The 26,979-nt window shown below is 42.0% G+C and overlaps 1 protein-coding gene across 1 annotated transcript in view; it reads right to left on the bottom strand.

Moving 5' to 3' along the window:
* Positions 1-181: 181 nt before the first annotated feature.
* slc44a5b (solute carrier family 44 member 5b) overlaps positions 182-26,979 on the bottom strand; it is a 43,686-nt gene continuing 16,888 nt past the window's right edge. The window contains exons 3-22 of the mRNA XM_071545383.1: positions 23,424-23,497; positions 19,095-19,179; positions 18,738-18,822; positions 18,477-18,605; positions 16,530-16,590; positions 16,316-16,439; positions 13,762-13,845; positions 13,007-13,119; positions 11,678-11,809; positions 10,823-10,922; positions 10,618-10,710; positions 10,049-10,136; positions 9,085-9,347; positions 7,722-7,816; positions 7,504-7,607; positions 7,268-7,341; positions 6,737-6,807; positions 6,533-6,621; positions 4,967-5,051; positions 182-3,068 (exon numbers count right to left, since the gene is read on the bottom strand). Coding sequence (XP_071401484.1) covers positions 2,956-3,068; positions 4,967-5,051; positions 6,533-6,621; positions 6,737-6,807; positions 7,268-7,341; positions 7,504-7,607; positions 7,722-7,816; positions 9,085-9,347; positions 10,049-10,136; positions 10,618-10,710; positions 10,823-10,922; positions 11,678-11,809; positions 13,007-13,119; positions 13,762-13,845; positions 16,316-16,439; positions 16,530-16,590; positions 18,477-18,605; positions 18,738-18,822; positions 19,095-19,179; positions 23,424-23,497 — 2,062 coding nt within the window. The 3' untranslated portion in view covers positions 182-2,955. The remainder of the gene's footprint in view (positions 3,069-4,966; positions 5,052-6,532; positions 6,622-6,736; positions 6,808-7,267; positions 7,342-7,503; positions 7,608-7,721; positions 7,817-9,084; positions 9,348-10,048; positions 10,137-10,617; positions 10,711-10,822; positions 10,923-11,677; positions 11,810-13,006; positions 13,120-13,761; positions 13,846-16,315; positions 16,440-16,529; positions 16,591-18,476; positions 18,606-18,737; positions 18,823-19,094; positions 19,180-23,423; positions 23,498-26,979) is intronic.

The raw sequence follows: 26,979 nt of genomic DNA, 5'->3' as shown, positions 1-26,979 counted from the left end.
ATGTCTGTTTTGAAAATAAATGTCTAATTTAAGAAAAGTGGGAGATTTAAATGAGAATTAAAACATGTTACACATCAAATTACATCCACTGACTTACCCTATTTATAAACTGGGTATAAAACAACTGAGCGAGGTGAATATAATAGAAATACAACCATTTATTAAGAAAAATAGCAACACAGTACATGAAACACAGTACAGACAGTCATTCTCATTGTTATGGAATACATGCAGCTTGTACTGTATGGATAAAAAAATATGACAAAGCTGTTTACACTAACATTTTGAAACAGTGCACAAAGGAATGTGTTTGGAAAGGACAACACAGCTCACAACAAACCGTTCAGAGTATCAGTCCTTTATCTACAGGTTAGCGCATTGCATCTCAAATGTTTGACTTTCAGAGTCGTGGTAAGGAAACAGACACACAGTCTAAGCAAGCGAGCGGTTTCTACTTGTGTCTACTTGTTGACTGTGGTTGACCAAAAGAATCTAATTTCCAGACATGGGAGGGAGGGGAAGGCATATAAAAACACTGTTTTTACTTCACTTATCAGATCTTTCAGCCTCATGGGAATGAAAATAAATCAAAGCTGGATGCATGTGAAGTTACAAATCTCTTCCTGTCCATTGGGGAGTATAGCAATACATTTAGCTATAGGACAATAGGAATAAAAACATGATACACACATTACATGTTGCCCTGTATAGTGCATGCATCATTTCTCTCTTTTTAAATTCTTGCACATTCAGTATGCAGATTTGATTGAACGGTGAAGGTGTAACAGCTGGAGCGTGTTTGAGCGTGTTTCGGCTCTCACAGGGGCAGAAGGTGTGTAAGCCTGGCAGTGATGATGTCACTCTGGGGGTACTTTCTCAGGTTTGACAAACATGGGACAAAGACTGACACAAGACTTGGCTGGCACAAGGGAGCCGAAAACATGAGTCACAGACCACAAGGTACAGTAAGCAAGTGAAGAGTTCATTCCAAATGCAATACGTCCATTTTGGGAAAGGACAAAAAAAAAAAAAAAACAACCTTACCTGAAATTCAAGGTCTCTAAAATCAAGAGGCTCCAGTTAGGTTTTTGTCGCCCAAGGATTAAGGTTACACAATATCCTTTCAAAAAGTACCATCATTTGTTGTAATTTTAGGCTGTCAATCATCGTAAGAGTAGGTGTCACTTTTTTTCCAAGTGGTTTATATTTCATTTTGGAATGACACTCTTCAAGTGTTTCCTGAAATAAATTCTCTAAAGTCAAATATACAAAATTGCTTCTCCCTCATTACTGGCCCACTGCCAGTTCAAACAATCATGCAAACTGACCTTTAGATCTGTTGTTTATCAAAGAAGACCAATACAGATTTGTTAAAATTGTTCTGATGCCAGAGGAGTTCTTATACTTCAGGAAGCAACTCATCCAATACAGTAATCATTACAAAATCTGACTGATCAACTAAAAGGTTTGGTTGAGTAAAAACCCTGATAAACCCAATAATGCTAAGAGGGACCAGCCCACTTTGAATAAACAAGAGGAGCATGGTGACAGATTCAAAGGTTCATAGCTGATCACAAGAGATCAATCTGGTAAATTCTGGCCTTACACTTTGTTATCAATACAAGATGGATTCTATGGATTTTCAGATTTAAGGAATTTAGACATGTCAGTCACCATAGTAAACACACATTAATAAGTAATTAGGAATTGGTTTCTTTGCATTGCCCTCTGAGTACACATTTCACCAGAGGGTTCAGAGCAAAGCAGCAGCCAGGAGCTGCACCAATTCAGTTCAATAAACTTCATTTATCCCGAAGGAGTAATTAGGCACATACTATTAGGTAGGGGTTCAGTGTCTTAATTGCTCCAGGACACTTGGTTGGACACACTGGCTGCTACCACAAGGCTCTTGGGACTCCCAAAAGGCTGAATAACTCTTCACTTTACTTTTCATTCCTGCACCTTACATATGGAAAAGGTAAAGAACATGGAAGGCCAGACTTCCATCACTGACCGCTGACTATCCCTTTATTGAATTCCATAATAAATTCAACGTAAATATAAACTATGTAGCTGCAAGATGCACTTAGACACTCAACGTGGCTTTTCTAAGCAGCAGGCACTTTAGAGTGAAGCACTTTAATTGCTGTGTTATTAAGTCCTTGACAGTTAAATATGAAATTAGAACAGTGGACACTGTGTGGCAAATATGTTTCTCAATGTGAGACAATGTGAGGTCAAGAGCCACAATCACACAATACACAAATGAGCTGCTCTTTGACCATTTCATGGTAAAACTCATTCAATCAACAGTGCATTCATGTCTTGACAACAGTACACAAAAGACTTCTGCTAACGACTCGCACCACCATGTGGCAAAGTGTTGCACCTACAATTCAGAACAAAAAGGCCTGCTGGTTTTGCTGCCATTTCTGGTCTCTGTAATAACAACCCTGATGAAAAATCACTGTAATATATAAGGACTTACAGGACAGTGTGTCTGTGGTGTTCAATAGTGAGTATATACTGAGTCTTATTGTATGTTATGATAGTGTTTTTATTCTTGTATCACTATACCATTTCTATAATATTTCTATAGGAGTTACAGTGTTCCTGCGATATTTGTATAGTGTCTTATACAAAGGATTACTATAGTTCTTTTACATATTAAGAGGATGTATGCTTTTAGACAGACTGGCTGAAATTAGTTGGAAACACCAAAGAACTGGCAAATCCTAAAGTTGTGAGTGTGTGGGTGAGCCAAGAGAGTCATTAGTTGTTTATATACAATTTGACCACTAATATGCTGTACAGCTACTCAAAGTATTAAGGTTTGTTGCAATGTGTGTCAATACACATAAATTATATTTGGCAAATGCTTATAGCCACATGGGCTTGTACCATGCTTTGGTAAATGATCTTCTGTCCGTTTCTTCCCCTCACCTGTCTTCATCTCTATCTCCTCCTCTTCTTCTTCTTGCTGTTCTTCTTGTTGAGGATGCTCCTCAGGGTGCTGCTCATGTAGTACGGCCGGGCAGCAGAGCCGCTGTTCGTCTCCAGATCCACCACTAGGGGGCAGTAGCAGTGGCATGTTAAAAATGCAATTGAGATAATAGCTGAGAAAGTCACAGAGACCATTGTCTGACCATCATGAATGTTCAAATTAAAACCAGAAGCAAAATAATGTCACCTGCAAAATGCACTCCACAATACTTTAACCATTTATATTTATTCCAAAAAAGGATTCACATTTTCATTGGATTTCATTGATAAAAAAGAATCCTCCTATACAAAAAGAACACTGAATAACCTCCAGAGAGATGTGTTTTATACTTGGTATTAAAACAGCACTACATCTGAACCATCCAATAAAAAATTTACCAAAAATGGCTTTGACATCCTTTTATAAACTGTATCTCAAAGGTTCCTGGTGTTAGGTCAAAAACCACAGAATAAGAGGAACATTTTCTCTTTTTTTTTTTTCACAACTAGGCACATAAACTAGTGGCTGCATTCAGAAATTTCCTGAAAACTGTCAGGTTCTATTCAAATCTTATCCTTAGCAAAAAAGCATAAAACGTGTTTCGAAGTCTTAACCTCCCACAAAATCTCAATCTCTCTTTTACAGTACATCAATGACTAGAATGGAAACTTCCTAGATGTGTGTAACTGATGGAAAATAAGTGAAACCAGTTTCCCTATGTGTAAAATTGCACATCATTTTTGGATTTGTGTGTGTGTGTGTGTGTGTGTGTGTGTGTGTGTGTGTGTGTTAGTATAAATATGGTGGGTCAAAAAACAACCTATAAAACCAATGATAAACATACACAGCCAATAAAATAATCATGCCAGACAGAAAAAACATCACATGGTTCTTTTCCCATACTTGAAAGTGCCTACAAAACATGATTTTACACTAGAAGACCAAAGTGCCACAAGAGGGCGCCACTCTGCCACCCTCCAGTCCACAACTTCATTATGATCATGTAGTGTGCCATAGTCCATCAGCGGCATCTGTACATTTTAGGTCCTCATGTTTGTTTGGGTCAAATGCTTATATCATGCTTCCTGTGTGTTGACATGTACCTTCTCAGTAAGACAGAGAATCAACAGAGAGAGAGAGAGAGAGAGAGAGAGAGAGAGAGAGAGAGAGAGAGAGAGAGAGAGAGAGAGAGAGAGAGAGAGAGAGAGAGAGAGAGAGAGAGAGGGAAAAAGAACAGATGCATGGTGGAAAAAAGGCAAGTATCAGAGTTGGCTCAAGAGAGGAAGTGAGTAGAGCCTCTTTTCTCGGCCCCCATGCCCCTTCTGTGAGGAACCAAAAACATGTCCTGTCATGTCCCAGGCCGTCCCAGGCCAGGCTAGCTCCATTTTTCAGTGTCTAGCCCTACAGTACTCGCTCCGGGACGTCCAGACCCCCACACACGTACATATATGGAGAAGTGAGTGAGAGAGTCAGCAGTTCAGTTCAGTTTAAGTGTGTGTGGTACGCGGCTCAGGAGCCAGAACACAACTTGGCACCCTGCTCTCCTTTGCGCAGGATCTTGTGCAGGCCGGGAGACATGTAGTAGGGCCTGGAGGAAGAACCATCATTCCTCTCCAGGTCTTCACCTGGCCCGGGTCCCAGCAGGGGAAGCACAGCCAAGGAGGAAGAGGAGGAGGAAGAGAGCAGTGCACACAGCAGCAGTCAGAAAGAGATAGAAAGGGAAAGAGTTAGTAGAGATACATACTTCAGAGAGTCAAGCAGGAATTAAAGAAGAGGGAAAACTGCCAAAACAGTGAATGAACAGGAATCAATTTAAGTGATTAATTTACAGACAGTTTGGAGGAGGAAAAGTGTTGAAGTCAAGTGCCGACATGTTACTTGACATATAATGGGAATCTTTACCCAACACAGCAGCTCTATGTCCAATTAGTCTTGTGTTCTCACAGTGTGTAATGTGAAGTACTGAAAGAACAGCATACTTACAGAAGCAAAGGAACAACGTGTCCACACACATGGCGTAGACGTTAAAAAATCCATGTGCGACCAGGTAGGATCCGAATATCACCGTCTGTCAGGATGAACAGGTCAGGATCAGTACTCTATATAACTGGTGATTATTCTATTTATTATAGATTCAGACTTTTCCCACTGCACCAATTCCAACCCTGGAGTTATAAGTGGGGATTTGCAGCCTCAAGCCTCAAGATGCACACTTGGAGGAGATGAATATGTAAATCGAGGCATGTCCACCTTCACATTATAATATGCGGATTCTGATTATCTTAAGACGATTTGTACGTGCCTTTTCTCACACACCCAAAACCCTGCAATATGTCCAGCGCACCCATCAGTTTCATTATGCAAAACAAAAAATCTGCATACTAATAAACGCCTAAGACATCAAACAGGATACAAAATGCTGAGTCACAAAAACTTGAAGAAAACTAATTAGCTTGTGCAACACTGTCAATTGGTCTCTGAATAATTGGAATGGTGTTTAAAGCAATTTGATGACTCTCCACAACTAGGCAAACAAGATGCACCCCGCTATTTATGTGCTCGAGTTTTTATGGGATCATCAAAGGAGACGGCGCTGCCAGGGCGCCAAGAAATCATTTAGATGTGCTGACTTTAACAGATGCCCAGTGTGCCCAGAAGTTTGAACATGGATAAGCCTTTGATCATTGAGCGATGCTGTTGCTTTGCGGATCCAGATTGCACAGCTGACATCGCTCACATGTTACTTCAGGTAGCATGTGCCTCTTCCTTCCTGGTGACAGCTGCTGTGTCAGACGGGGTGTTGTGGATGTTGTGGGAATTTATCAGTTCTCCCGTCTCCGGCTAGATGCTGAATTACCTTTACATTATCTGTATTAATACTTTCCAAACTTCACTGGTGACATCAACTGCACACATCTGACCATCCAAGTGCAGAGTGAAGAAAAACAAATGTATAGGCGTAGGAAAAGACAACTAGTATGTGATGCAGATGTGGCCATATCTTTTTTTTTGCAAAAGTTTCAATGCAATGAGCAATGCAAATGTAAAGTGGCTTGTTGGTGAGTTGAGTAGAAAGCAGTTGTCATTAAGAAATTCTTAGAAATACTTGTTTTTGACAGAAAAAATCTCTTATAGGAAAAAATGCAGACAAGCACAAACCATTTCATATTTTGTGAAGTCTACTTTACTATATTTTTATTTTATTTATTTATGTTGTTATTTTAATCTTCCTGTGCAAAACTGATTTAAAGGTGCACAGTGTTTGATTTAAAGGTGCACAGTGTTTAAAAGGCAATGCCTCAGCTGAAAGATCATGTTTGGTAAAAGGAAAAGAGTCCATGGACTGATTTTTCAATGGGAAGGAAAAAGAAACCGAGGTTTTGAATAAAGTACGAAACAAAATCCCCAGTGTGCACAGTGAATAGTCCAAGTCTGAATAGTAACAGGCCAAATGTGTATATCTCAATCTGCATTAGACCCACGCAGCTCAGTCTGAATCGGCCTTACTATGGCTGTCACAATTACTTAACCTACATTCCTGTTCCTTACCAGAAGGGGGACCCAGTAGTAATTTAGGGATGGCACCTCCTCTTGAATAACTGGTATCTTACGTGTGAAGAAGAAAAATGCAAGAACACCTGGAAAACACAATTGATAGTGACAACGTTACACTTCAGATAAAAAAATACAAAACAAAAACACACCACTGTCGACGACACTCACTTCACTGAGTGTGAGTGAAATGAAACTCACCAACACTCCCTGAAATAAGCAGTTTTCCCAAGAAGAGCAGAAAGTCTGTCACCTTGTCCAGGACAGCCACCCTGCAGAAAGAAAAACCCAGAGTGGAGGAGAAGCTCAGGCACCCAGAGAGAGGCAGGAAGCACTGTCATGCACCGACAGACAGACCTTAAGAGGGATCTAGGGAAGTGCAGACACCACAGACATACAGAAGGCGAGGAAACTAAGCGGGAAAAACATGCTACTGTTTCACACACTCGTCTTGTGGTTTGGGTCACTGACAATCTTACACAGGACCACATTTTTAGATCGTCTTGGAACCAAATTCAAACATCTCTTTTATTTTTGTTAGCCTGCCATGTTGGCTGGTGACAAACCCCTTACATAATCCAATGTGTCCACTGTCAGCAGGCAAAATGGTAAAAAATTAATAACTTTGCAATGCTAAGAGAGAGTGTGGTAGCAGCTGGTGAGTCATCTGTATCCCGCACCTCCTCAGACATGTGGATCTACTGGGGGGCCTCCAAGGCACAAAAGCCTTACCTAATAACATTCCTCATCAAGAGGAAGAAAGCATCCTTGGCGGAGGTGCAGAAGTTCTTCCCATATATTGCTATCTGTTGGTGAGAAAACAGGTTGACAGTTCTAACATACAGCGCTCAGAAGTGGGTGATTCAATGTCTGACCGCAAGCCGGGACTATCAACAGCTGAATTCCTAACAGCATACTGGCAATAAATCAGACCAAACTATTGGCAAAGCAGATGTTCCATAACTCACCATGATGTACGCATTCCTGTTCATGAACTTGATGAAATGCTCCAGGCACCAGAAGCAGCATTTGAGGCAGCAAATCAGGAATCGCGCGAATGCATTGTGAGCACCTGGGAAAATATCATCAATCATGCAGTGTAAACACCCCGTTTGAAATGATCATTGGATTCAGTAAATTGTGTAAAAGGGCAGTAAAGTCAGTATCTTGAAGAGTTGTAGCTTACCTTTGAGTTTGTGGTCCAGATACTCGAGAACGATTCGGAACATCTGCACCACAGCGAGGATCAGAGAGCCAAAGGCCAGGGAGCCTGTGTGATACCTGTGGCACAAGAAACCAAGTGAATACAGTGAAATACATAAGGGAAAATGTAGTGAGCTCTTCTGTTGGGGTCCTGATTCACTCCACTCCGGCTCTCTGTACTTTATGCCGCTTATTACACAGCTACTTAGCAAATACATTAATCATTTGACATGAAATATTGATTTAAAATAATTTTATTACAAGCTCAACTAATTTACAAGCTTCCGCCAAAAAATAGTTCAGCAGGACTGTAACCATAGAAACATCTGTAGCCTTCAGATAACATCCATGGCTTTACTGCAGAACTCCAACCAAAGCCATGTAAACAAATCTGGAAGATTGCTGTTCAGCAATGAAAAGTTTTGTGCTCTCTGAATAAATTAAAATGAATATTGGAAAAATCAAATGTTTCTAACCTAGCTTAGTCAAGTGTCTGTCTGCAGCAACCAAAGAGTAACAAGCTAATGTCTTTTTAACTGTCTGCAGTTAATTTCCTTAGAAATCACCAAAATGGACCAGACTTTTTGACTGTGGAGTGATATGATTAGATGTGAAACGTCTGTTGACACACTTTCCAAATAAATTGTTAAAGATTAGTCAGTGAGAGTGCTGGCGTTCCTTTTCAAGTCATGATTAGTTGTGAAACAGCAGTCTGTTATGCAGAAATAACAGACCTCAGAATATCTCAGAGGATTCAACAAAGCCGCGTAACAGAATATAAAACAACTTGGAGCAACTGAACCATTTACTATAACAACTAACACAAATCTGGCATATTACAGAATGCAACACAAGACAAAACAAGTCTAAACCACACAGGTTTGGTTTTGAGAATATCCCATTACCAAACTGCGTGTTCATCCATCCTGTTATTTTTCACACTATAACAGTGGTTCTCAACGTGGGGCCCGAGGACCACAAGGGGTCCTTGAGGGGGTTCCAGGGGGTCCCCAGCAAATTGATGAATTGTTAAATTCCACCATTATTTCATTTACAAGAAATTAACACAATTAGAGAATGTAGAAGAATGACTATTTTGATCATAGTTTCTCTGTTATCTCTCTACCTACAATACAGATAGTCATGGAATTCTGGACAAAATCACATCTACAATAAAAATATTCTCAGATTTGGGTCCAAGAGACAAAATCTCATCACATGGAGGTCTGTGGCCCTAATGTGGACTAAATTAGGTGTCCTTGATATGAAAAAGGTGGAGAATCACTGCACTATAACACTCTTTCACCTCTGATAAGCTACATGTCCCCATCCATGCAGCTACCCACCGTATGGCTCTGCTGAAGGAGGAGAAGAGCGGGCAGGCGGGGATGTCGTTGGGCTTCTTCAGGGCCCAGTAGTAGGAGGCGAAGGCCCCGGCCAGCGTGCACTGGCCCAGGGCGATGGTGAAGTTGACCAGCCACAGGAACACCAGCAGGTTGCACAGCTGCAGGACGAAGATGTAGCGGTGGTACAGACTCTCGCCGCCGTAGAAGGCGAACGTGCACTGAGAACCGGGACACACTTTGGTGACATTCGTCTGGCTGAAGGTCTGGAGGAAAACGATGGATTTGATGTTGTTTACATTCCATAGTGTAATCAAGTGCTGTGTAACATCTGCTGAGATATTTATGATACACTCAGTTTCAATAATGTGCCAAACCGCTCTATCACAGGAAAATACTGGTGTCACTTTCACTTTTTGGCTCATTTCCTTTATTGCATCTCCGTTTTGCATTATTAATAAGCCATTTCCCATTGTATGGCTTTGGGGTAATGTTTCATTTATTAAAAGTTCATGTGACCACCGAGCACATAATCCTTCTAGACAGTCACATAACCTTCTAAAAAGCAGGGAGGGCAGCCTAGTTGAAAGGGTTGCAGCTGATAAATAACATCTGTCAAATAAGCGTTCATAGCTGTCAACTCCAATGTGAACTATATTTACATGAGAGCACATTGATTCACACACTTCCCACCGGGGAAATCACTGCCAGTTATCAGATATTACTTGTAGGCAATAAAGCAGCTATTTCATTTGCATTGATTGATTGCAGCTTTGGGGATGAAGACATCTGACCGCTGAATATTTCACAGATCGTGCAAGAAGTGCCAGAGGAATTAAAAATAAAAAACAGTAACACCAGTATTTTCCTGAAACGAAACAACAAAAATCAAAACACACAAATTCCAAAAGGATATTCCTTTAGCAAATAAAACCTGCAGAGAGCTGTGTAGCAGAGCAGGGCTCACCTCAGGCTTGCAGGTGAGGTTGGCATACATGCATTTGGGCTGAGTAGACATGACCTTGTAGACTGCATCACCAGATGATGCCAAGAAGCTGCAGGGAAATCAGTTAAGGGCAAAACACACACAGAGGAAGAGGGAATTCTAATAGATCACCACAAACACTGACTACAGACAAAACTAATAGTCAGTTTGGATACTACTTGGATACACTCATATGCTATTTATACAAAATTTGTAAATCTTTATCAAGACTGACACAAGAAAGGCGCTGACTTGTTTCCACTGTCGTCCTTGCTTTCACAGACAAGCGGCACAGAGAGCCATTGCTTTAAATTGTAAAGTAAAAGCTCCCACCGTTCAACAATGTAAGGATCACTTTCTGTTTTCTATAACAACAATAGACCAGAAGAAGGTAGCATTGTGTCTCTCTTATGAATGATCTTATACATGATCTTGTGAATGACCTTATAGTCTGGTTTCTATAATAAAACTACCATAGGAGGAAGGCAAGGAAGTGACATTATTTCTCCAGATGAACTTGTTCAGCACTGCACCGGTAGTTAGGAGGATACACTGCTGTGACGGCCCAGTAAGCGATGCAGATGGCCAGAAGGAAAAAGGTGATGATCGGATAGAAGAGAGTGGACATGATGTAGCCGATGGCCCTGAAACGAGAGAGACGAAAGATCTTTTTGAATTGTGCTTTTGCATCGGGAATGGAGCCCCAAACACCCCATAAATTTGCAGGGACTCCGCAGAACTTTCATCCACACTTACTTGCTTCCCTCCTTCAGTAATGCGATGGCGATGCGCACCCTCCTCCTCAGGAATATCAGCATAATCAGAATGATGGCCTCAATTACAGACAGTGAGATCACTACAAAACAAATGAAACATGTTAATATTAGGAAATGGATACTGCTGACCTGAAACAACCTCATTTTTATATATTTTTCTTGAAGCATGGACATACTATATTCACTCTTGCTTTTGACCTCTAATCTTCTTCTCCTCCCCCCTCCCCCGTTCCTCCCTATGTATATGTCCTTTTCTCATCTATTTCTATCTTTTGTATATATCTCTATTAAATTTGTTTTATCCTGTGTTTGTAAAGCGTCTTTGAGCACCGAGAAAAGCGCTATATAAATGTCATGTATTATTATTATTATTATTATTATTAAGTAAATTGGCACCTTAGAATTATAAGGTTCCACTGACATTTAGGTCGAAAATGAAGTTATTCATACAAAAACAAATATATGTTTCACATGTGACTTAAGTTTGGCATTTGATAATATTTATCCAAGTTGTTAAAAATGCTAATTACAATCAATGTGCTCATTTTTTGGAAGCTTTAAGTTTCAATATCTCAAAACTACAGAGATGGAAATATGAGGTTCCTATAACTGTGGTTCTGTATAGTTCAGCGGGTTGAGCGTGGCACCATCACTGCCGGGGTTAGGGGTTCAATTCCCACTGGAACTACCAATGCTAAAAATGTATGCACTCATGGTACGGCGAGGCACTTTGGATAGAAGCATCCACCAAATGTGTTATGTAACTGAAAGCTCACAAAATACAAAGAGAGAATGTAGTATTTTCTAAACGGGGAGGAAAAGTATGGCGACATACTGAAGACCAGCCAGGTCTGACTGAGCTGCAGGTAAACCCTGAAGTCCGTCTGGAAACCGATATCAGAGATGGTGACATCAGCATCCGGCTTCCCCCTCAGGGTGCTGAACTCCCAGTAGCAGTGCCAGATACCTGAGAGAGGGAGGGGGAGAGAGAGAGAGAGAGAGAGAGAGAGAGAGAGAGAGAGAGAGAGAGAGAGAGAGAGACAGACAGCGACAGAGAACAGAGAGAAAGATAGAAAGAACGAATGAACAAAAGAAAGAATAAGAGAGAAATGAAACCAGAGCAAAGACGCAAAAAGGTGAGACAAGTGTGTATCTCCAACAGTTTGCCATGACAACAGAGCTGATCAGAGAGTTGAGCAAGTCACCCGAAAGAGAAAGAGTTAAATGAGAAAAGTTGTGGGCAACATCTCCCACATGTTTCTATATAAAGATTTTTAAAAAGATTGCTTTGTGTACAGTATGTGCTAAGTATGCAGTAGCCACTGGCAGTGCGAGGAACTGTCTATCGCAGCGGTTCTCAACCTGGGTGTCGGGACCCTTCAGGGGGTCGCAAGATAATTTATGGAATATGAAAAACTATACAAATGTACAAATTACCATGTCTATTTTTTCTGATTTTTCTCTTGTTTTTGCTTTTTTTCTCGTGAAATACTGAATAGACCTCCTCTGATAATTCAACAAATTAAACAACCTGAAAGGGGAAAATCACTCTCTGGTTGAACAGAAAGGCTGTGAACTCCTGTAGTGTATTTCCTTTAGTTTTCTTGTAGGCTTATTCCTGATAGATTGTTATAGATTTGTTTCCTATACTTTTTAAATGCATGTCCTTATATGTTAACACCGCCTTAATGGACATTATTGATGAAGAATTTTGATATGTTTGCGCTTTTTCTACTCTGACCTCGATGTAGGATTTAATACATTCCTTATTGGGGTGCATTATCGAATTCTCTACTATTGCAGACCTACTACTGTATTCTATTTATATCTACTTAATCGTATATGTATTCTAATGTTTTTCTAACATTTTTTCTATTCTGGGAATCTTTACATTGAATCTGGTGGTTCCTTGAATATTGTAGACATATGGATGTGAATGGCATTTCTTGGTGATGAATGGCCTTTCTAGACACTCTATTTCTAGGCTCATGATCGCCCCGTGATGTCACTGATTTGGAACACCTGTTTTGTAGACTGTATGTCACTGAGATGATGTGATATTTTATCCTGAAGAAGGCAATATGTGCCGAAACGTCAATCCATAATATAAAATAAAACTAATGCATCAGAGTTACGAGTGTGCGGCTTCTATCTGTATACTCACCATAACCCACCGCAGTGATGACACCAAAGATAATGAGCCACAGGAGAACGCCAGCGGTGAAGCGGAGCAGCAGGATAAAGAGCAGGCTGACCACCATGGTTATCACCAGGCCACTGCAACAACACAAACACACTGGGAAATGACCACTGGGGATACAAGACCTGGATCGCCAACAGTATTTGCAAATAATTAATCTTTGTGTTTGTTTGAACCTGCTTGCAGTAGCACATGGATGGGTTTTGCTACAAAGGAGAATACAGTGAGTGCCAGAAGGTTTTGGCTATTTGAAAATCAATTTTGTAAAATTTCCTTTGATTTGCAGCTTATCTGATGCTATTTGAATTGTCCTGATGTTGTAAGCCCCACCCATTTGGTGCTCCAAGTAGGTTAAAACAAACACTAAGAATTATTTGCATATCGGATTTGCATGTCGGATGAAAACTTGCCAAAATGGCAACTTTTCAGGAACTGGGAAAAACAGGCTTGTTTTTAGATTGACGGCAAATATTTTTGACATCATCCACTGGGATTTGACAGAGTTTCATCAGACCAAGAGGTCAGGGAATTTTCTCAACCCATACAGGAAATATGTCATCCTTCAACTAGATGTAAACATAAAAAAAAAAAATCTGGAGTTACGAGGTTTTCACAAGACAAGAGCGATATGCCATTTGATTCAGGTCTGGTACCTATGCTGCTCTACACTCAAATACATGTGTGTCTCATCATGCACTCTGTCCTACAGCCATCCTTACATCAGGATCCAGTACCAGGAACTGGCATAATCTTCAAAGATCTTCATGCCAACTTCTTTGGCATCCAGCAGACTGGTGATACCGCTGTGACAGGATGACAGGGTGAGATGGAAGAAGAGGGGGAAAGACAAGAGGTGAGAGAGAAGAGATTTAATGAGAACACTTGGAGGGACCTTGGCATTAGTCCAGGTTTGTGTTACTGGCTCTCAGAGGTTACTACGGGTTTCTCAAAGGCATTTTGACACTAAATTTATCTTTGATCCTGTCACTTACAATGAAACAAAGATGAACATAGTTTCAAAATGCTTTTGGTAATCTCAGCCCGCAGAGCAAGTTATGAGATTATGAAGGTCTGGAGGAACACTAGATCTACATGTTGAGAGCAGGACTTTCATATCAATGAGCCACGATACAGCATTAGTGTTATTGAAGCACTACGAAGCCTATGGTAAATGGTATGGCAGCATGTTACTAAATGTGCTACAGAGGAGCATTTACTGGAAAAGCACATACTAATGAATATTGATGTTAGCTCCAGACAGCAGTTATTTCTGTTCACGGAACAGGTAACAGCACATTGTTCAATGACCAAAGAAAACAAAATACTTGGTTCAGTTACCCCACATTAGATAATGACATCATTGTTTCCTATCAATATGTTTTCTTGTTGCCTTTTTAATTTACACGTTAAAGTAGCTGAACCGATGTATTGTTGTTTGTTTTTTAGCTCACTACATTCTAGGTCTCAAAGGACTCCCTATAGGCGGCTGTGAGAGGAATCTAGACCCAACCTTCACCTGGTGCTACATCATGCAATCTACACAATAAATATACTGCATTTATATGTAATGGTTGAATAAATATACATAAGTTGTACATATATAGGAAAATTTATCTCAGTTGAAGGCCAATTTATTCATAATTTCTGAAAAAACTTCTACTGCTGTTGAATTTAATGCATAAATATTAAGTGCTCTGCTAATACAATTCATAGATGGTTCACAGAGATTTATTTGGAATTTAGTCAGTCTCCCTCAGGACTAAAATGGATGCCGTGTTTAAGTGTTAGCTGGAGAGGATAACCGGCCTAAAACGCTCTGTTCTCGGGGGATTTGTCAAAGCGTTTGGGATTCAGGAGAAAATACCTGCTGTAAAGGGCACTGATGTGCCAGAGACATGAGCTCAGTTTAGCCAGGCATAAAAACATCTGTAATTATATCAAACAAAACTAAATGGTGGCCATTTAAACTGAAAAATTACATGTTGCTGAACTGTGTTGCTGAATACCCAAGGTCATTTTAAGTGGCACAGGATGGGTAAAGTTCAGTTTTTTGAAGTATAAAGCTACACTAGTTACAATACCAATATTTTATTGTTGTACCAGTCAAAAGAAAAAAGCTACTACAATACTGGTAGCAATATGAGAGCACAAGGACTGCAGACAAAGATTTCACCGCTCACCAAGGTTGCAGACACGCTGCCCTATGACTCAGACAAAAGGAGGGAGAGAAGGCGAGCTGACATTCCCATGTGAACAATACAGCGCTGAAGGCCGTCCTGAAAACAACCTTATTATAAAAGGGCTTCAATTCATCTGTCTTAAGGTCAGTGGGACCCGGCTGGAGTCCTATCCAGCCTTGTTAAAGAAACCCAAATTCATATCCAGGGGGAGCTGAATTAATAAACGCCAGGGGGCGACATTTCACTCTCTACTCTATTAGACTGAGACTGTGTAACAGTGATTCACAAAGTTGTGGTTTGACAGTGATGTTATTAAGCAGATCCACGCCACAGAACAATTTTATGAGATAATCTGCCCTTTTTTCCCTCTCCACAGTTACAGATGGAGAGCAGCAGGAGCAGATTTCTCATGATGAACAGCACAAGTGGGAAGGTTAGTCTGCACAAAGCTCTTGGCTACAGAGGAGGCACAGTTAAAAAAAAAAGTTTGAAATAATCGTTTTTAAGACCTTTCCACTCCTTGCTGCATGGCGGTTACTTGGCTACAAAGGAAAAGCATTGAGGCACGTTATTTTTCTGCATAACACAAGGCAAACAAAATTAGATCACGGCAAAGATGGAATCATGTGTGCTTATAACGTCAGCCCATGGGTATAAATACAAGATTTATCAGTCTATCAACCGGTTTGCTGTCTCAGCCCATCCACATGTTGATAGTGCAAGCAACATGTATAAGCTTGTAAGTATCCTTGAGGTTCTGGTCTTAAGCTCGTAGGGAAGGTAAGCTGCATTTTCATGCAATAAACATGCAAATGGCTTTCAATGTGCTTGGACACATTACTGGGCATTAGTGACATGCCCATTTGTCCTACCCCAAAATATCTGTCCAGCTCTCTCTGGGTGCAGAGGTGGGAGCCCTATTGACAATATTATAACAGTTTTAAAGGCCAAATATATACTGATGTGCATATATTCTCTTAGAACTACAGGCCTCGTTCAAGCATGTCATTCCACAATTTCTAATATGTGACTTTCCGACTGGCATAACTTCATTTGTTCAACACGGATATGGATTTATTGTAGCAGGACTTACTTGGCTGCATCTCGGAGGTCGATGACGCTCCTGGTTTTACCTACACCGTCTTTGAAGTTGGTCTGATTGGCTACAGTTAAAGTCCCGTTCCTTGTTATGAAATCAGGGAAGCACCGCTGAAGGACTGAAACACAACAATTTTTTTTTTTTTGTCTTTAGTGGCTTGTTCAACAAATAATGGAGGTACCATCTGTGGTGTTACAGATTCACTTACAAGGTCTGCTTGGCACAATCATGGAGGGGCAGTCTTCATCTCGTAAGACTTGTGCAACTGGCTGAAAGGGGAAAAAGGGACGCATTAAAGCAAACAATGGGAAACAATAAGAGATTTATCATTTACTATTCATTCATTACAGGCGTCATTATAGTCAGGGAGTCAGGGACTAAACTGCCATAAACCTGCTAAACTGTAACATACTGTGTACTCACCGACCCATGCCCCCGTTTTTATTTCCTTTCCTTTCCATTCAATTAATTGCTTTTTCCACCGTTCTATTTTAATGTCCTGTATGTTTCTGTATTTGATTTCTTGTGATTATGTATAGTGTCGCTGCCATATATAATTCCAGTTAGGGACAATAACGATTTGAACTTGAACCTCACTTAAATTCAGTTTACTTATCTTTTTAACAATAAAGCCACCTTTGATGCCTTATATAAACCTTAACATAAATTCACAGTGTAGACTAGAGAGTCGTAAATAGCACCAGTCTCATGTAGGTTAACAATATGGCTTCAGGAAAATAATAAATAAGTTGATTCTATTCTGAAAATATAATCTTTAGTATATATTTGTGGTTGTTAAAACACTGTAATCACTAAAAATGAAAAGTAAGTAGAGTAATACAGATCTACAGTGTTGGTATTATTATTATTTAACAGGACCAAGAAGTCAGCAGTGGCAACAGAGCTAAATAAAGACCGACATCGCTGAACAAGACGCGCTGGTGGTGAATCCTGTCTGATGTAACACTGCCAGACTTTATAATGTGGGAGGCTACGTCAATTCAGTTCAAACGGTATGACCATGGTGTTATGTGCTCCCACACACACACACACACACACACACACACACACACACACACCCCCCCCCCCCCCATCTCACTTTCTGATTCTTACACACCATCACATCACACCAACACAGCTGACGAATATCAGCCAACGTCAGAGCGGAGCTGTGATCTACATCAGCGGATCCATCTCACTCTCGCAGCATGACAAACGACCCTGCCATTACCAGACTGTTCCGATAAAATACTGACAAAATGTGACGCCTGATGCACTATATCGTCTATATATATATATATATACACACAGTATATATATTTTAAAGTTACACTAGGCATGGTTTTCTTGTAAGAAAATACCCCCGTCTTCTCAGCCTAAATCACACAGTGGGGCTCCAATAAAGAAGAGTGCCCCATTCCCTCTAATTAAGACCCAGGAGATTCGCTCTTTTTGCCAAAATGAAATTCTGGTGGCAGGTATGGGACACTTCTCTGCCCACAATAAGTGACTAATCGAAACTTGAGAGTGAAATACAAAGTGTCTCCTGACCTAAACAGCAGCAGGTGAGCACTCTGTCCAGAGAAAGCTGAACTCACCAATGACCTTTTGCCTCTATTGTCCCGTTGGTATCCTTTGATATAATCTGATCACAGACCAGCCGTTTGGCCAGCATGAGCGGGCTGTGTGCAGTTTACTGTTGTAACGTTACATGATTTCTGGGTATTTAAGTTCAAAATTTTCAATAAGTTATCTCTCACTGCCATTTGGAGTCGCCAGTGTGTGAAATTGCCTGGTGCAACATTAAATTTTCAGATGAAGTTTTCAGTGACATTATCTATTCTAGAGACTAAGTTGGTGTTGTTTACATTCAGAGTTACAGGCAGCAGAGGCAGAGTTTAATATTCAGTCTCCAAACAATCTGGATTGCATATACAACTGCAAGAACATGGGCTGTCCAACTTGTATGGTCCTTCCTTGGAATGCTTTATTTATGGCAGCAAGCTGTAATGTATTCCTCTATGGATTGCCACAAAAGTACACAGCCAGTCTTTGTTTATTCAGTATGCATGCATGGTGTGCAATAGATACATACTGTTTATAATACTCACTCAGTTGGCAAGTAAGACACAATGACCGCTAACGTGGCTCTCACCTTTTTGGGATTGTCGAAGCCCGGCTTGCAGAATTGCTTGTAATATTCCCAGTAGCTTTTGTTGTACCTGTAGTTGTACTGCATGTCCAGGTATGTGGCAAATCTGTCAGGGCACTTGGAGACACAGAGCTGGGGAAACAACATGCTCTCTTAATGAGAAAGTCCATCAGTCTTGCATAATCAAGCATGGAGGAAAAGTTGAACAGGAGCATAAAGCATCGAAATGTCTGCTGCTTGAAAGGGCTTCAGTCAGTCTCTTACCTGGGTTGTAGGGCACTGGAGGTTAATTAGAACTGCAGGATTGGCACATTGCAATATGTTGAAGTAGAATAATATGGCTTTGTTTCTGTGGAGACAAATGAGGAAGGCAAAGAGAGGAGCCAGATTAGAAGGCTGCACTCACTGGATTCGAAAGATTGAGAAATCTGTCCATTAATGAGTATTACTCTGTAATGTTTTATCAGCAAGTATTCACACGCACAGCAAAGCTTCTAATAATTAACCACAAACCATTTCCATACATCGTCGTCACAGCCGTTAACAATAGCAAGCAGACAGAAAAATTGCTGGGCATAATTATTTCGGTATGAATTGGATAGCAGATATTTTTCGACTCACGCATTGGGAGTCCCCTGCTGGCCACAGAACTGGCCGTGGCTGTCGGTGGGATAGACCACCTTCCTGGGGTCGCCATGGATCCAGGCTGAAAACACACCACAACACGTTTCATTTAGTGGGCGCTTCTTTTTTCCAAAGCACCTTACAGTGCTGTGAGTGCATGCATTTTTAGCATGGGTGGCACCATGGGACTCAAATTCCTAATCCTGGCAGTGTTACTGCCATGTTCCACCGACTGAGCTAAACAGACCGACTCATTAGCCTCCTTTCCAGCCCCTTCATGGTCCTAAATGACGCATGCTATCACTCCGAGTGTGTATGAATCACACAGCTTTCTGTGTAATAGAGCATCACCTAATGACATCAGCCATAGCTGGATCCTTAAGATTAAAGCAGGTTGTGTAAAATCAATAGTTTAGTGCTGTGAGTGCAGCCAGGAAGGGAAAGTGTGTCTGTATGCGGATAACAAATAACCAACAAAACTAACAAAAGACTACTATGGAAACTTATTTAAGTTGGAACACTGTGCACACGCATATTGATTGAGAAGGAACATCTACACACACAAAAAAAAAATCAATTTTAAGTCTTGGTAATCCAATTTAATTTGTTCTGTACTGTCACTGCTTCTCTATAGAGCAGCCGGAGTTACCCAGAAATTCAATTTACCGAGCGAGCCTTTGTGTATCATTTGTTTGCCTAACCTGAACACGACTGTGCAAAGACCTTCCACCAGGCCCAGATTAACACAGTGTGGTGCCCTAGGGTGACCTCACTTGACGTGCCCCCCTCCTTCCACTTTACACGCAAAAAAGTTAAATTTACATTTACTTAAACTATACAGGCTCAACACACATACTGCAGACAAATGCAAGACAATGTACTAATCAACAAATTACTTTACACCATAGATTGACTACAAATGCCATTTTAGGCTTTACACACAGAGCTATACTGTATCAAATATGAATGCAACTCACATCAAATACATCATGTTAAAAATCATTGTTTCCAACACAAATTTTCAAAGGCCTGAATGAAGACTAAATGCCAAACAATTACAGAGCATGACTAAAAAAATCATAAAACAAAAAAGAAAAAAAAAATCATTACAGACATCTAAGGTAACTTCAGCACCACGGACAAGGCCCCACATACCACCAAATAAAGCAAGCTCAATGACTGTAGCAAGCAGTCACTTAAGGTGATGTGATGTGACAGAGGGAACTGCAGGAGGTGAAGGGAGCAGCACATTCAGGGCTGGACTGGGACGTTAGTCCAGACCAGCACACCGCAATCTGCCGGACACCAACCATCCTGGTGATTTCACAACACAACCTGTCAGCTCTGCGGCTCAGACTAAACTGTGCCTGTCATTTGATGTGAGTTTGTTTAACGTGGTCCAGCTTCTCGGTTGGGTGGAGTTTGCGTTTTTAAGCACTGTGATTGGCCCGAAGGTCCAAACACCGCCCAGCCGGCAAACTTGGTGTAAAAACTAACCAAACCAGTTGTTTAAGCCACCAAAACTTGTATAACAACCGGTACTGCTCCGTATTTATTTTTCCAGAACCGGAACGCGCATTCCGTCGTCAGATTCACTCCTGGATTGCCGTTCCAGTGCGTTCTGGCCCCATGACACCCTCTCACTCTGTTTATAGAGTAGATAGAGCGACCCACCGGGAATTCTCCTGGTAGTCCGATGGCCAGTCCATCCCTGAATGTACTGCAATGCGTAGGCTATTAGAAATTATGGTTGCTATAAGCATCACAAACTGCGCATCCAGTTCAAAGAGAAAACCTTTCCACAAGCATCAACTCGACCAGTTCGTTCTTCACTCTTTTAAGTTGTGAAAATGATCTCTCACCCTTACAGTTAGTATCAGGCAGGTTAAGAAAAGCCTGACTGCGGCAAACACACTTGGGAAAGTAGTTTTCAGCCTACTTTTTCACAGCAGCTTTTTCGGTGAACGGCTTTTCTCTTACCGCATAAAATGCTTTAACTGAACAAATTCAAATGGCGGGGGGGGGGCACCTACACACCAACCATGATTCTTTCTCTTTATAGCCTATTCTTTTTTAGTATCAAAGGTTAATTTTGGCCGTGTATGCATTCCCGCCAGAGATGAATATATAAAGAAAATATGACGAAACTTTTAAAAGGTATAATTGTGGTTTGAATGCTGTGATGCCCCGGGCACTTGCCCGATGCCATATATGGATAATCCGGCCCAGCCTTCCACCTCCTTGCCAGTCAATGAAGCATTGTGCTGAACATGGGACCGCGTAATAAAAGCAGTGTGTGCCTCTCCAACACAAAACCCAGATGATGAAGCAGAAAAGTTATGCACAGGGCAGAGGACGAGCGGGGAGAGACCGAAAAGTTCTTCAGCGGGTTGCGGACATGCCAGTGTCTATTTGAAGTCACATTCATTGTCGTGGCTGCGGCTCTTTTAAAGTAATTGGGCAACAGTAAATCCTTCCCATGCCCAGATTGAGACGTGACTCCACTGACAACGAGCTGGCAGGGGACAGCGCTCTGGCGACGGCATCGGGATTGCATTTCCCTAATTTAGGATGTACATATGTGTGTGTGAAAGAGGGAGGAAAGATACGTGTGCTCAGGGGTGTTTGGCTGTGTTACAAGGTGTGTGAGAGAGGGACACACACAGAGAGAGAGAGAGAGAGAGAGAGAGAGAGAGAGAGAGAGAGAGAGAGAGAGAGAGAGAGAGAGAGAGAGAGAGAGAGAGAGAGGAATAGAGAAAGAGAGAGAAACAAGGGAGAAAGGGGGAATGGGAGAGAGCAAGAAGGAGAAAGGGAAAGGGGGAAATAGAGAAAGAGGGAGAAAGGGGGAATGGGAGAGAGAGAAAGAGAAAGAAAGGAAGGGAGAAAGAGAAAAAGAAAAGCAGTAATAGAGAAGAAAGAAAGAAAGAAAGAAAGAAAGAAAGAAAGAGGGAAAAAAGATAAAGAGAAAGACAGAGAGAAAGGGAGAAATAGAGAGAGAAGGGGAAAGAGAAAGACAGAGGGAAAGAAAGGGAGAGAGTCAAAGGAAATAGATATAGAATAGAATAGATATATAGAAAGAGAACAAAGAGAGAGAAGCGGGAAATAGAGGGAAAGAAAGGAAAAAGAAGGGAGGAATAGAAAAAGAAAAGCAGAGGGAGAGAGAAAAAGAAAGGGACAAAGAGAGAGAGAAAGAGAGACCAGAGAGAGAGAGAGAGAGAGGAATAGAGAAAGAGAGAGAAACAAAGGGAGAGAGCAAGAAGGAGAAAAGGGAAGGGGGGAATAGAGAAAGAGAGAGAAAGGGGGAATGGGAGAGAGATAAAGAGAAAGACAGAGAGAAAGAGAGAAATAGAGAGAGAAGGGGGAAGAGACAGAAAGGGAGAGAGTCAAAGGAAAGATATATAGAATAGATATATAGAAAGAGAGAAAGAGAGAAGCGAGAAATAGAGGGAAAGAAAGCAGATAGAAAGAGAGAGAGAGAGAGAGCGAGCGAGACAGAGCAAGAGAGAGAGAGAGAGAGAGAGAGGGAGAGAGAGACCAGAGAGAGAGAGACCAGAGAGGTGGCGGGGCGATCCACATGACTGCCGCAGCCTCGGTCAGTTGCAGAGAACATGGATTCTCTTCACACATGAGCGAACTAAGTGGCTTCGAGGAAATTTGGACGAGGAGATTTGGAGGAGGGCCGCGGAGGGAGCGGCTGCTGAACACCGGGCAGAACTCAACAGGGAGATCAAAGCAGGTTAACGACCATGATCACCTCCAGTCAGGACACAAACAGAGAGAGAGAGCCGCACAAACTTCAGCTGCACTGTAAACTCCCACTTATTAAAATAATGGGCCGTTCTCTGGGGAACTGCATTTCTCAACTCCCCCGCATTTTTCACAATCAGACATTTTGTTGCATAACCCACCATGAAATGATGAAAATGAAACAAATAAAATGGCTCGTTGCCCCTTGGAGTGCCGGTACATCCTGTGGAGGGGAGCGGGTCCATTTTGTTTGTAGGAAGCAGAGGTTTTGTCGAGATAAAAGTTAGCCAGGAACAAAAAAAACTCTAGGAAACGACACAGACAGAGCAAACACTTTCCACCCACCTACCACACATTCAGTATTAGTCTAAATCTTGCGCACTGACTCTTCCCACCCTTTATAATTATGGCAGAACAGGATGAAGAGTGAGCAACTCACACTTCCAGACCAGAGAACATATCACCACCATACTGTGTGTGTGTGTGTGTGTGTGTGTGTGTGTGTGTACGTGCCTGTGATGTGTGTTTGTTGTTTTGAAACTTCAACTGATGAAATCAGCAGCAATGTGTCAAACTCACCCACGGTACCCAGAGCGATGTAGCCGAGGATGACAATGATGAAGATAACACAGCACACCACATCAGTGCAGCTCCTGCAGGAAAAAAAAAAAAAGTTCAACAAATAAAGATAGGTGGCATGGGGAAATGGAGATAAAAAGAAATATGCATAGAAAATATGGTGGATGATCGTAACACAGCACAACATCAGCGAAACCCAGTTTACAATATCATGAACAGATACATTTTTAATATGGGCGACCACAGAGGGAACTGGACCATCCATCCTGGCAAAGAGGTAGAGAGAATTAGATAGAAGACAGGGGGTATAACTCAGAGTAATAAGTAGTGGGTTTGTTTTTGGGCATATTTAAAGCTACAATATGCAACTTTCTGACATTAAACAATAAGATAAGATAAGATATATTATACATTATCTGTCTGTGAAACAGTCCACACAAAACACGCACATCCAAATGCAAATAAAGGTGCTGGACAGATGAGTCTGCACACTATAAACTCCCTTTATGACGATACGTTAATAACCACATCACAAGTAACGTTTCTAGCCTGATGCTCTTCTTCAGACGACACTGTCAGACAGCAAGAGTGAGAGACAGCAAGAGTGAGAGACAGCAACAGTGGGAGAAAGCAGTAACACCAATAGAGGTCGAAACACTGCTGCAATTAAACACCAACAGAGCCTCTTTCCAGTGTCCGGGTATTTTGGAAAGCCGTATGAAGGAAGGCTTGTTTTTTTTTAATTGCAGATTGCTTACATTTGCCCTCTACTTGGCTTTATGGATGCCGTTTACCTCAGCTTCAGGCTAGATGCTGTTTCAAGGTGGACAGCTAATCAAGGTGAATGGCAAGTGTCGTGAATTTGACCGACTGAGGGGGAGGAGAGCGGGACTAACAATACACTTCCTGCCTCAAGGTGAAAAGTCGCATATTATTTCCTTAGTTTGTTGGGAATCCAAAGCCATGACATAGCGACTGCATGGCAAGTGAGTTTGAGCTCTAAATCTGGGTGCAGCAGTATTTGCTACCAGGCAAGACAAGGTGCCATCTGTAGACTCAGTTCTCAGAGAAAGTGCAGCAGAGCTCCATTGACTTTCTAATGAGACTCTGAATCCCCCCCAGAGTTAACTGTCCCTATAGGCACACTGACAGCTAGTTTGAAGATTGTCTCTCTCTGTACAGTGGCCTCAGCCTGCTGGTTTAGAGCAGTGACTCTCTCTCTCTCTCTCTCTCTCTCTCTCTTGCTCAGTCTCTCCCTCCCTCCCAGCTTTCTTCCCCTCCTCTCCGCCCCGGGAGGAGAGGAGCTGTCAGCCCGGCCCCTTCGCAGCCCTCTTTCAAAACCTTTCACACTCTGACTACTGAGCCCAGCCCTGAAACAAAGGCAAGTTCAATCCACTGTGCACAGTACCACACAAAGGACATACTCCTAACACCATACGCTACACAAATTGACTTGAGACCCTCATCCCCTCCAGCTATCAACCCTTCTCCTCTTTCATCCGGAAGAGCAAAGCCAATGTCAAGAGGAGGCCCGGGCTTAGAGACACGATGGCATTTCCTCTGTGCAATTCTTTGAAGAGCGGCTTGTCCTTGTTTTGTATGCGGCATGGTGACACCGTTCCATCCAGACGCCACATATGCGCGCTGCTTTTCAGCCTCCAAATACCATTTCATGATTAAATAGCAGATGGTCATGAGAAACTAGAACCACTGATGCACACAGAGAATATCAATTGAAGAGCAACCCATATTAGGCGGGATAAAACTGCTTAAACACGGAGAAACACAGACAGCAAAGCACTTGAATTAAGATACAAACACGTTGGTTTAATGCACTTCTATTAAGATACAAACATGCTCATTTAAACTGTTTGCCAAGCGCAGCCTCTTAGACAGATTTAGGGGCCATTGTGCAGTTTAAGCTCTGCATCGCAAATTATCCCGAAATGTTTGGAAGTGCAGTTGCAATTAGGCACAAATGTTTATGGTCCTGCATTAATACTGTAGGTAATTGCGCCAACGCTTGCAGTCCATGGTAATGAGCTGCTGTGGGAGGTTGGGCTTGTTGAACTTAGCATTATAGAGGATTGAGATTCCTCCCTGTCCCAACAGTACCTGTAATAGGCCTCTTTCCTCTTGGCAGAGTAAGATGAGTCCATTATCACCAATCTTATCTGAATTACATTAAGCCTGCAGATACCAATACTTTATCTGCGAGTCCAATATGTGATATCTCCACACGTTACTGCGGCCACACATCCCTTTGAGCTGATAATAGCCGGCCCATAGACCATCTGCTCTGCGTCTTTCAGCCAAACCATTATCAGCCAAAACCTCTAATACATCACATTTGACGACACAGGCTCAACGAATGAAATAAGCATTAGAGACTTGTGACACACATCTTGGTGAAAGCCACTTTTCTGTGGGCACCGCAATTATTATTTCAGAGCAAACCAAGGAACAAAGGAAGCAGAGGAGGACACGGCTCTACCTGGTAAAGAAGGCCATAGTTTTGTGTGGATGGTTTATATGAAGTGAGAGTATGAGCCAGGACCTGAAGCACCACCAGCAAAGCCGTCTCTAATATTATGCATATTATTAACAAAAGGGAGACAAGGGAGTACTATCTCACTCATTCAAAAAAGAACAAGGGGGAAGAGCTGTCTGGGTTGCCATGGCGATGGCTGGATTCCTTGTCTTTGAATCCCTCCGCATCCTTCAGCTGGGAGTCGAGTTAGCGAGCAGTCAGCCGAGCGTCATGGGCGATTCGTGGAGGAGATCTGAGGGGTGGGGGGGATCCGAACGCCGACCTTCCCTCTCCTCCACCTTACGAGCGGCTGTGAGGTCCGTCTCGTATCCGACACACGGCCGCATCGCCGAGGCAAAGTGCAAGCGCAGCACCGCGGCGCTAACGCAGAGTCGTCTCCGGGGCACGAGGCAAAGGTGAGCGCTAAAGGGGGGATGCTGACAAAGTGAGGGGGAAGGGGGAAAACAAGCATGCTTCCTTCGCTTATCTCGGAAAAGCAGGCCGCATCGACTGCAAATGCGATCCGAAATATAGCCAGACTGCAAAGCCCCCTTTCGCGATTCCTACCTGGCCTCGTCTCCAAAACTTCAAATCTCCTCAGATGTCACTTAAACATGGACCAAAAGCGCTGCCCTGCTTGTGTACTGTGGTGGCAGGCAGTGCTGCTTTGAATAGTTAAGTGTTGTGGGGAGCAAAAAAATAAAAAAAAAACACAAAAAAAACGAGTGCTGGCAGCCCTGTCAGTGCCATGAGAAACTTTGTGTCACAGTGTTATATTTGCAGGGCTGATAGCACTGTGGGAGCCAAGGTGACACAGATGACAACGGGTGCCACAGAATAGCGTAGGTGTCATTCTGCTGTGAATCCGCCAGACTGTCCCCACATTGTAACAGGCATTAATAGGAAGAGATCTTCGGAGGGACGGTTTCTCACACACACACACACACACACACACAGGCTCATTTCTCACGGTCAAGACGGATATTAGTTTGAATCCGTTTAGCTTTCCTGATGAACACAAGACTC

Source organism: Centroberyx affinis, unplaced genomic scaffold (assembly GCF_046629955.1).
Source record: "Centroberyx affinis isolate AG114_WGS23_722 - 3 ecotype Tasmania unplaced genomic scaffold, CSIRO-AGI_Caff_v1 ptg004902l_1, whole genome shotgun sequence".
Classification (NCBI taxonomy): domain Eukaryota; kingdom Metazoa; phylum Chordata; class Actinopteri; order Beryciformes; family Berycidae; genus Centroberyx; species Centroberyx affinis.
The sequence above is the reverse complement of the archived record's forward strand: the minus strand, read 5'-3'. Positions and strand labels throughout refer to the sequence as shown.